We start from the raw sequence: 11436 nt of genomic DNA, 5'->3' as shown, positions 1-11436 counted from the left end.
CAAGACTAGTGCCACTAGCAAAAAATGGGCAACCCCTTACTGAGGGAAGCACTTATTATCGTGTCAGTACTCATTTCTGCAAGTTCACAACATCATTTATCTTCACATAATACAATACCAACATCACTTTTGTATTTTATTGCAACAATACAGGGGTAATAGGCTCATTATTTCTTGAGGGTCAGGATTGGGAGTATCAATGTCAAAAAATGTTTTTTATCAGTAACTTTTTTTGCTTTTACTTCCCATGTTTGTTTTTTTTTTCACAAGCAAGATTTTAAATAATGAACATGCATACATTTTTTACACATTGGTATACCCAATCCTAACCCTTAAAAAATAATAAATCAATAATAAATGTAATATAATTAAAAACTACCTGATTAATTGGTTATAAAATAATCTATGTAAAATAATTTTGTGGGGGTTACAATTTTTAACAAAGAAACAGCAGTTTTGGCAAAAGTAAAAGAAAACTACTATAACATCGATTAAAAGTTCCTTTAAATTATAGTCAATGCAGAAAACACTATATAACCTATTGGATTAATATAAAATATAAAAATAGATGATGATACGGAAATCAGTATTGAGACAACAATGGTTTATGACAAACTGTCACTGAAAGTCTCCTGTCTTTTTCTGGACTGATCCATTTTTACGAACTGACAATTAGTAACAAGAAATGATGGAGTCAGCCATTATTAATGCAGCCAAAGTGAATTCCTGGGATCATGCATTACACATTGTCTGATATTAAATTACATATTTTGCTAATTAACATGAGTGATGATACATTTAAATAACTAGTAACAGGTTTGAGCAAATTTTTCTTTAAATACATTACCAATTGTTTTACTATTATTTTCAGACAACCTAGTGTATCTATTTACAGATACCACAAAACGTGTTCTAAATTATATTTAATGGCAGTAGTATAGTTTAGTTTATAATTTCTAGATATATCTAGATATTTTTTGTAACTGTTCACATTTTGTTCTGCATTGCTACTGAAATTATTAATATATCTTAATAGGTGCAAAAATGCCAGTCCCCTCCATGGAAGACAGTTGCCCCCCATATGTAGTAAAAGCCACTAAGACTGATCATGTGCAATACCCTATGGCAACCAATGAAATAATTAGTGCAACTAGATTTGCTGCCTTGTAGAAAAGCACTATATGTAAATGATTCTCTTTCCCCTTTTTTTTGAACAGGTGACCAGTAAATGCTACTTGCAGGTTGGTTGCTATAGGTGATAAGAATCGTAGCAAACTTTGCACCTTATATAACATAACCCCCCAATGCCTTGCACCTATAGAGGTTCTATAGCGGTTTCTGAAGCTAGTTAAACTGGGGTGGTGCTTAGTTAGAGAAAGGGGACATTTGAATCATTTCTTTAGTAGAAGTAAAGAATATTTTGTTCTGTTAACAAGATAGAAGAAGAAGAAGATGTGGAACGATTTCATAGGGTGACTACCTTTTCTGGCAATGCTTTCTTTAAAATGTAATAAAGCTAAAAATGATAGAATATCAGTTTAAAACTTACTATATACAATACTATATATTTTAGGAGGCAATCCCTCTTGTTTTAATCAGCTAACAATTAAAAAGGGTGATACAGCCCTTATAAGTCACCTTTTCCATATAATAATACTAAATTGTCAGGGTATTTAAAGGGGGTTGTTCACCTTTAAATTAACTTTTAATATGGCAGAGAGAGTGATAATGTGAGACAATTTGCAATTGGTCTTAATTTTTTATTATTTGTGGTTTTTGAGTTATTTAGCTTTTTATTCCATCTGTAATTTCAGCAGTCTGGTTGCTAGGGTCCAAATTACCCTAGCAACCATGCATAGATTGGAATGAGAGACTGGAATATGTATAGAAGCGGGTCTGAATAGAAAGATAAGTTAGCAATAACAATCAACTTGTAGCCTTACAGAGCATTTGTCTTTTAGAGTGACCCCCATTTGAAAGCTGGAAAGAACCAGAAGAGGGAAGACCATTCGAAAAGTTGCTTAGAATTGACCATTCTATTGCATACTAAAAGTTAACTTAAAGCTGAATCATCCATTAACATAATAATTAATTTATTTCAACGCTAATTTTTAGAATATGTCCAACAAATTTGGTCACTCTATCAAGCTTCATTTTATTTTATATTATTTATGAAATATATTTATAAAGCATCTTTACTTTTATTCTTTAGGTTTCCTAAATGAGACGTGTATGCCTATGAAATCTAGTGAGCAAGTATAACCCTGATTTGCTAAAATTCTATATTATTTTCGCAAAATGAATTCAAGTAAAAATGATGTTCTAATTCAGTAAAGTCAAGACTGGAAAGTGCGTGAAATTTACTAAAGCATTTTTAAATACTTCCTCAGGGCCTTTTCACCTTCTCTGAGGTGTTCAAAACAATAGAGAATCGTAGCATGTTTCCGAGCACTGTATTGAAGATTTTGAATATATTATTTCTCACCATGATATATTCTTCCAAAGACAAACTCTTCTACTGTGCTGATACTGTGTCAGTCTAAGAGACACTCCCACAACTTCTGGAGAGACAGGAGGACATCCTTATGCTTGACCTCCTTTCTGTTCATGGTGGTGCTTGTCTGAAAGCATTTCTCCTGCTCTAATTATACATTTTTTACGGTCATGATCAAATCATAATCAATACATCGTTTACACTGTTTCTGCCTCAGCAACTTTGCCTCTGTTTAATATTCAGAGTTCTATGTACAAAATGTAAATTCCCTCCCCCCTTCCTATCCATTACCTCCTCTCTCTTCTTAATATCTCCTTACCTCTATTACCCTTACAAAATGGAAGCTCAGTGGTTAGCACATTACTGGGAGAAAAAAGAAATACCTTCACATTCCATTTAAAAATGCCTTTTAAAATATCTGTGATAAATGCTGGTAGGTGAATATGTGCATGAAGTAATAATACATCTCTCTTCCCTCTCCAGGCTATTAGATGAATTTTTATTTCCCTGTTGCTGGGGTTACCAATGCTGGTGAGTGGCAGCAAAGCACAAAACCACCGGTGAGAGAGGCATTCACCTGAGCAAATGAAAATAAATTGTGTTTAATACTCCGTGGAGAGATGGATTTGATATATTTCAAACATGTGAAGTGTCCTTTAATTTAGTGCTGACATGGCAGAGACAAGAAACAACACATGGAAAAACTCATGTATGTATTTGTCATTTCATATGTACTTGAAAATGAAATTCCAGGAACATTAAATAAGTCTTATAATAATGAAATGCTGTAAGTTCTTCTATTTTCTAGGGAAAAAACCCACAAATTACATTACATGACAAAGTTACCCAGTTAACAACAAAGAATCTTATTAGAATGACAGCAGGAGATATTAAAAACACAGCATTGTTTTCACCAGCACATTCACGTTTAGGGTTAGTTCACACGAGGATTTTCGGGAAGATTTTGTCGCCTGGCGACTAATGGCCTCGTCTTCTGAGCGACTATCTCCCCGAACTGCCTCAGCATGTTTTCCCATAGGCTATAATGAAAAGTCGCCTGCGCTAATGCACACGCGCAATGCTTTTTCCATAGTCGCCTGAAGTTGCCTCAGTGAGGCAACAAAATCTCCGCGAATCTCCTCGTGTGGCCTTACCCTTACTGATATTGAGTAAATTTACAAGTAACATTGGCAATAAATTAGCAAGTTGGTTTGGTCAGTGTTCCTCTCCCTAGCCTGGATTAAATGGCAAATCACATATTAGCAAAAATGAGTTGGCCTTTGTTTATGCAAATTTGGCTGCAATTTTATTGTCTCTCTATCAAGCTTACAGATGCAGAGGTAGTTTGAAGAAATGCATTTATTTTCTGGTTCAGTACCGCAAGACTGTTAAGCTACCATCAAGCTCTATTCTATGATTTTCCAGCCAAATTTGCATTAGAAGCATAAAGTATGTGTATGAAAAGGCCACTATGACTTTGCTAAATCTACCCCATTATCTATAAACGCTGCCATATTGTGATGCTTGTTTTCTCCAGTGATCCAGGGAATTAACAGTCAGTAATTAATAACATAGACTGAAGACAACATTAAACAATAAGACATATTATGCAAAGGTATAGATCAACCTAGACTAACATCTGGAAGTTGATTTCATTCCACATATTAAAAATAAAAATGAATATGGCACTCAGTTCGGAAACTAGACCTAGGTTTCATATCTATAGCAGGGAAGATATTTTAAGGTATGTTGCCATTATTTTCAGGAAGATATTTTGGAGAATCACATAATTCCTTTCTTACACTAGAAAGAAGAAAGACTTAAAAGCTACCTCTCTGGGTTTTTGAAATAACAGAATCCATAAATACCTTGGGAACGTGAGCTTACTCTTCTCTCTGGGCACAATGAGACTCTTCATAGAAATATTTAAAGGGGTTCTTCACCTCCTTTACATTAATGTTTGGTATGATATAGACTTTGATATTCTGAGACAATTTGCAATTGGTGGTTATTTTTATGTGTATGTTGCAGTTATTTAGCTTTTTTGTTCCGCAGCTCTCAAGTTTGGAATATCTGCACCTATTTGGCTGCTAGGCTCTTGTTTACCTTACCAACCAGGCAGTGGAATATGAATAGGAGGGGGTAAAATAAGCAATAAAAATAAGCAGTAATGAGCAGTAAAATAAGCAATAAAAAGTAACAATAATAATAATAACATTGTAAGCTCACAGAGCAAACGTTTTTTGGCTGCTGAAGACATTGGAAAGCTAGAAAGATGTAGTAGATCATTAAAAAAAATATAAAAAATAAACATTGAAACCCAATTGCAAAGTTGCTAGAAATAGGACATTCTATAACATTAACGAAAGTTAATTTAAAGGTGAACAACCCCATTAAGGTTATAAATGAATCTGCTGCTCATACTATGTTACACCTGGTGGAGTAGAATCAAGAAGTACTTATAAATTGCAGTAAGTAAGTAAGTATTTTTTCGTCAGGAAAGGATCTAGTGTGGAAATGATCCTGCATTTGTCTACAAAGCTCTAGTAAGGTCTTACTTTAAAATGTAAGCGGATTGCAACTACAGATTGGCTAAATTTATAAGTGAGTTGAAGATTTGGTTTATGAAGGCATACTGTTTTGGCTTGGTTTAATTATATCAAATAACTAAAAAATGGCATAAAATCCATTAGAAAAGTCACTAAATCAATAAAGGAAATGGAGAAATTGATAGGGCCGATTTAATAATGTCCGTAATTTTTCTTCTGAGAGGTAACAATAACTACCCATAAAAGAAAATGTATTTCAGATTTGCAACAATTCGTCTCCCAAAGAGATTTAATAAGTTTCCCGTGAAATTTCATTGCATAATATATAATGAAATGCTCATTGGCTCAATCGTTTTCACAAATTAATAAATAGCTACTACTTAAACACTTGGCACATGGTCACTTGTAAACACAAAAGTGCTTTGTAACCGTGTCAATTTATCACAAACTTTCCTGAAAAACACATTTTTCAGACAGTCAGAAAAGCTGAAATAACTATGGTAAAATTAGAACATCTGGAAATCCCTTAAATATACCAGTGTGCCGACCAAGGGATAGGTCTGCCATCTAAGAATAAGGTAGGATTTTTCTTGCCAATCAAGGGCAAATTAGAGATTGCTTCAAAAAGGCGTTTTTATCTCTTTCCCCCCCCCCCATAACATTTACTATAGGGGAATGTAACATGCAGTATCATCCCAACATGCTAGCCAATGATTTATGAATCAGCTAAATCCCCTCCCCCCATTCTACCTGCAATTGCAGCTCCTATTCTATATTATAAAGTAAAATCAAAGAAAGAAAGGCAATAAATGATTCAAATAGCACAATCTCTAACTTTTAGTACGCTGTAGAGAGTAATATTCTGATACAATTTGCAATAGGTTTTCAATTTTTATTGTTTGTGGTTTTTGAGCTTTTTATTCAGTAGCTCTCCAGTTTAGAATTTTTAGCAATCTGGTTGCTAGGTTTCAAATTACCCTAGCAACCATGTATTAATTTGAATAAGAGAGTGGAATATGAATAGGAGAGGACCTGAATAGAAAGATGAGTACTAAAAAGTAGTAATAATAATACATAGCCTTACAGAGCATTTGACTTTCGATGGGGTCAGTGACCCCCATTTGAAAGCTGGAAAGAATCAGAAGAAAACTGCAAAAACTATAAAAAAAAAAAAAAAATAATGAAGACAATTGGAAAGTTGCTTAGAATTGGCCATTCTATAACATACTAAAAGTTAACTTAAAGGTGAACCACCCCATTAAGGCAGAAATACTACAATTTTAAAAGTTCCCCCTCATGGGGTATCAGTTTCAATGTACAGCTATACTACAATGTTAAATCCCACTAATTCTGACAATCTGTGATCCGCAAGACTAAGTGCAAGTAGAAGAGTTTTATTCAAAATGGCTTCCTTACGTCTACTCCTTACGTCTACATTTGTAAACGTATCGCACCAGCCTTGACTGTGTAGCTTTTAAGGGAACCATGTAATACTGCAGGAATGTTAAAAACAAATAATAATAAATTGGAGGTCTATTAAAAACAAAGATAATATAGACAATTACATTTCTCAAGGCTATCATGCTTGCTAAGTGTCTTTCCAAATTTGTCATATGGTCAACATTGTCTATAAAGTGCTACATAACTACTACAGTACAATTTTATAAAGATGGAAATGCAGATTTTCTTGTGCGTTGTCCCACTAAATTAGACCATACTGGCATTTCTGCCAAAAACCAAAGGGCCTTTTAGGTGGAAGTTGGGGAATCCATGGTGGACAGAATGCGCACAATTTCAGCTCTTTGGGTGGGTGAAATATGTTGTCATGTGCACAATGGAATCCATAGCGACTTCAGGGTTTTCTTGCACCAAGCTGTAAAAATGACAAAAATAGGCTTATTAAGAGTGATGCTGACATAACAAATGTACTGGAGAATATTGGCAATCCTGGCAATATTCTTTTGAATATAACAGAAAATTAGAGCAGGATAACTTTATGAATGCATTTATTTTTCTGTGAATATATAAATGTCACAATTCGCAAAATATGAGGATATTAGAAGTCACCTTGGATTTCCATCACCTGTATCAATGCAGTCACTTGCCTCCTGTCTTTGTATGGTCATGAAACTCCTTAGTGACTTATAATATCCTTATATTTTAACAATAGGGGTAAACTATTTGCTATATTTTTTATATTAGCATCTAGCCCAGACAGCATTCATTTCACTATGAAATAGGGTGTAGCAGTATCTTCCAAAAGTCTGAATAAAATCCGTATGAACTTTTCTTTATTTCATATCGACCAACAGAAGTGCTGCATGTGGTAAACTGGGGTGAATTTTATAAATATGGTATCTCTTGGCAAAAAAAAGTAAAAAAAAAAAATTGCACAAATAAGAACAAAAAATTCAATATCACAGTGTAACATTCTTAACTAAACTCGGAAACTTGCTATGAATTATGGATTCGAAGAATTCCTAGAATAAACTGACATTTTGAGGAGCTAGGAGCTGACACTGGCTGTATTAAAGGACACTGAAGAGTGGATTCCTCTCCTAACTGCTTGTGACCTTGCTCAATTAATTACACATTCCTAAGCCTTAGGCACCAACATTTCAAATATGAGCTTCCCCATGCACAGTCTCACAGCATAACCAGACATTTGCATTTATATTTTTGACTGCACCCTACTGGTCAAAGCTAAAAGATGACTGGATGATACAGGATAATGAGTTTGAAGCACATTAACCTTCTTGCTGTTACATCATTTTCACTGGACTGAAAGATTTAAGGGCAGATTTATCCGGTTGCCTACAGGATTCCCAGACATTTGGAAGAATTTGAGGAATTGGTCCACCTGCCCATTCCATAGTTAGGTTCAACAGATTTGGCAGTGATCTTTACAGTATCTATAATTGTCCAAGTCTTCACAATTCGGTACCCCAGACCAGACAACACAAATACTGATCTGGGGTCTTAGAGAAGGTTGTGGTCAATCATAAAACATTTTTAAAAAAATGTCTTTTCCTATTGATTTGATTATAAGCAATATAAATTAATATTTACTGAATTACCCGGAGGATTGGTCTGAATTAGACAGATTCACATTTAGGGGCATATTTATCAAGGGTCAAATTTCGAAAAAACTTTGAAATTCAAATTCAAAAAGACCAACTGAAATTAAGTTTTTTTTGGTCGAATAGGTCCGAATTCGGCCGTATTCGAATCGTACAAATCAAAGGAATAGCGCATTCATTCCAATTCGATTCAAAGTTTTTCCACAAAAAAACTTTTCAAAGTCCACCAATTGTTCTAGGAGGTCCCCCATAGGCTGAGACAGCAATTCTGCAGATTTTAGATGGCGATTGGTCGAAGTTAAATTTTTAAAGAGACAGTACATGATAAATTTCTATATTTGAATTTTCAAATTTTTTGCAAATTCTAATCGAATGTGGACTATTCCCTAGTCGAAGTACACAAAAAATAGCTCGAAATTAGATTTTTTTTTCTTTCAAAAATTCACCTCAACCTTTGATAAATCTGCCCCTTAATCTATCTGACTTGAGAAAATTCATTAATTTTAACGTATACAAAAATCATTATGAATCAGTCATTCTTTAATGAGACATACCCATGTTCAACATTGTGCTAAACAGACTTTTTGTGAGCTAAACAGGGAAAACTGGAAAACTGTAGCACCTCCATACTTGGTCCTTACAAAGTAGTTAATTAGATGACCAGTATATAACCCCCTCCTTTGTTGAGACTATTTTGTTAGCAGTCCATTTTGCAGGAGGTACATCATTTTTTTTGTGATTGAAACAATAGGCAAAACGTATGTTCAGCCCAAGCCATTTTCATTGGATTCATGATGAACAGAAGGTATACTGCCCCTTTTATGATATGAAGTAATCCCGCCGTCTACACTATTGAATATAAAATGACGATAAATATAATTGCGTAGGTATATTTTCCATTTCATCCTCCATTGTTCCCTATAATACATGTTTAGATGACCTTTGATTTCTGGTTTCTACTGTCCCTTCATTCTGATTTTAAACGTATAATGGTAAATGATACTGTCTATATAAAGGGGAAGGTAAAGGAAGGCTAATTTACTCTAAGTGGCTCCTATGACAATCACACTCATTCATGAAATACAATGCTTCTATGGAAATGACATATTTAATAGAGGTGTATGTTGCACATCGTTTCATCAAAACAGTATTATTTCTAATGCTGCAGCTGTTATACAAGTCAAGAATGCTTAATGCAAAATGATACAATAGATCAGTGACACCATCTTTAGATATGTGTGGCCTGTACAATATGCAATTGTATACAGTTTGTATTTCCTATTTTGATGCAGGAAGCATACAATAAATACAGTAGTTAAAATATTTAGCAATATGCACGGATATTAACTTGTAATATTGTATAACATTTATGAAACAGACACATATATTTATATATATACACACACACACATGTAACCTTTACATATGCAATAACTAAGTCTGAAATATATTTTCTGTAACAAAAATCTGTATATCATTGTAAAAAAATATCATACTGCCACTGGCAGTGTTTTTGCATCTTTACCCTGCAGCTACAACAGTGTGTGTGATGACATCCTCAATTGCAACCTAATAACTGTGCAGTATCTCTATGCAGCTTGGGGTAAAGTTGATGCAAACCGTAGCAGCAGCAGCAACATATTATAGCTACCCACACAATGTCCTTCAGGCAGGGTGGATGGAGTGCTCACAGCAACTGTGGTTTGTGAAGGACAAACTATTGTCATATTATGCTCTGCTTCCACTGCCTATTGTTCATGCACATTTGATGCAGAACTGTGGCTTAAGACCCTGTGAAACAGCTGAAGTCAATCAATATTTAATGTTAATGCTTTTTGTTCTTGGGTGTCACTAATACCTGAGCTTATGGAAGGTAAATTGGTAGGATTTTACCTTAGAGATAAATACATTAATATAAAAATGCATTCTGAATGCATTCTGAGCCGATCGCCAGTATCATCTTTATGATCCGGACCGCTATGCTGGTGCAATTGTTTAAAAGATCAGACAAATAAATGAAACGTATTCATCTGAATTACTTTTAAAGCTACTACTAACCAGTACAGGTATGGAAACAGTTATCCAGAAACCCATTTTCTAAATCCATCTTCTCTGTAAATGTGCTCTGCAAATCAAAACAGTATCTTGTACTTGATCCCAACTAAGATATAATTAAAGCTTATCAGAGGCAAATGTACTTATTTAATGTACAAATTAATTTTTTGAGATTTATTACGCCCCAAAGCAGCAAAAAATCTGAATCCAAAAATACTCCAACTACAACCTGTCGAATTCATGTAAAAGTCAATGGCAGAGGTCCATTTAACCATTTAAAGATGTTTTTTTGCTGGATTTTGCAAGTTTAATTATTAGTAAATTTGCCAAATTTGTGGATGCCAGTTAGGTCGAGTCTGTTTCTGGTAAAATGAGATTTTTTTTTTTTTAGTAAATAACCTCCAAATTGATGGAGAACCCCAGCTCCCGAGCATTCTGGACAATAGGTCCCATACCTGTATATGCTAAAGTTAACTACTATTATTGTCAAAAGAACAGCGGTATACTATATTTCAACACATTTCTACATTTGCTAGCAGACCAAATTTTCAAATGGACACCAACTTCACCAATATACATTTAGGCCCATAAATATTTGGACAGAGACAACTGAAATTAAGGCTTCAGTTCCTCACATTTTTATGCAATCTTTTTGTTCAACCCACTGAATTAAAGCTGAAAGTCTGCAGTTCAACTGCATCTGAGTTGTTTCATTTAAAATTCATTGTGGTAATGTACAGAACCAAAATTAGAAAAAAGTTGTCTCTGTCCAAATATTTATGGGCCTAATTGTAGATCTAAATCTGAATTTACAGTTGTATGAAAAGGTTTGGAACCCCTCTTAATTTTTTGGAGTTTTGTTTATCATTGGCTGAGCTTTCAAAGTAGCAACTTCATTTTGATATATAACATGCCTTATGGAAATAGTAGTATTTCAGCAATGACAACGTTTATTGGATTAACAGAAAATATGCAATATGCATCATAACAAAATTAGACAGGTGCATACATTTGGGCACCCCAACAGAGATATTACAAAAATACTTAGTCGAGCCTCGTTTTGCAAATGTAACAGCCTTTAGATGCCTTCTATAGCCTTTGATGAGTGTCTGGATTCTGTATGATGGTATTTTTCACCGTTTGTCCATACAAAATCTCTCCAGTTCAGTTAAATTTGATGGCTGCCGAGCATGGACAGTCTGCTTCAAATTATCCCACAGATTTTCGATGATATTCAAGTCAGGGGACTGTGATGGCC

At 34.3% G+C, this 11436-nt stretch overlaps 1 protein-coding gene across 1 annotated transcript in view; it reads right to left on the bottom strand.

The window, feature by feature from the left end:
- Positions 1 to 6201: 6201 nt before the first annotated feature.
- The window catches only part of acaca.L (acetyl-CoA carboxylase alpha L homeolog), a 253393-nt gene continuing 248158 nt past the window's right edge, over positions 6202 to 11436 (bottom strand). Inside the window, 2 exon segments of the mRNA XM_041581952.1 lie at positions 6202 to 6867; positions 6869 to 6916. Coding sequence (XP_041437886.1) covers positions 6792 to 6867; positions 6869 to 6916 — 124 coding nt within the window. The 3' untranslated portion in view covers positions 6202 to 6791.

The sequence above is a fragment of the Xenopus laevis genome, chromosome 2L, assembly GCF_017654675.1.
Source record: "Xenopus laevis strain J_2021 chromosome 2L, Xenopus_laevis_v10.1, whole genome shotgun sequence".
NCBI lineage: Eukaryota > Metazoa > Chordata > Amphibia > Anura > Pipidae > Xenopus > Xenopus laevis.
Note: the sequence above shows the minus strand (reverse complement) of the source record. Positions and strands in the feature narration are given on the sequence as shown.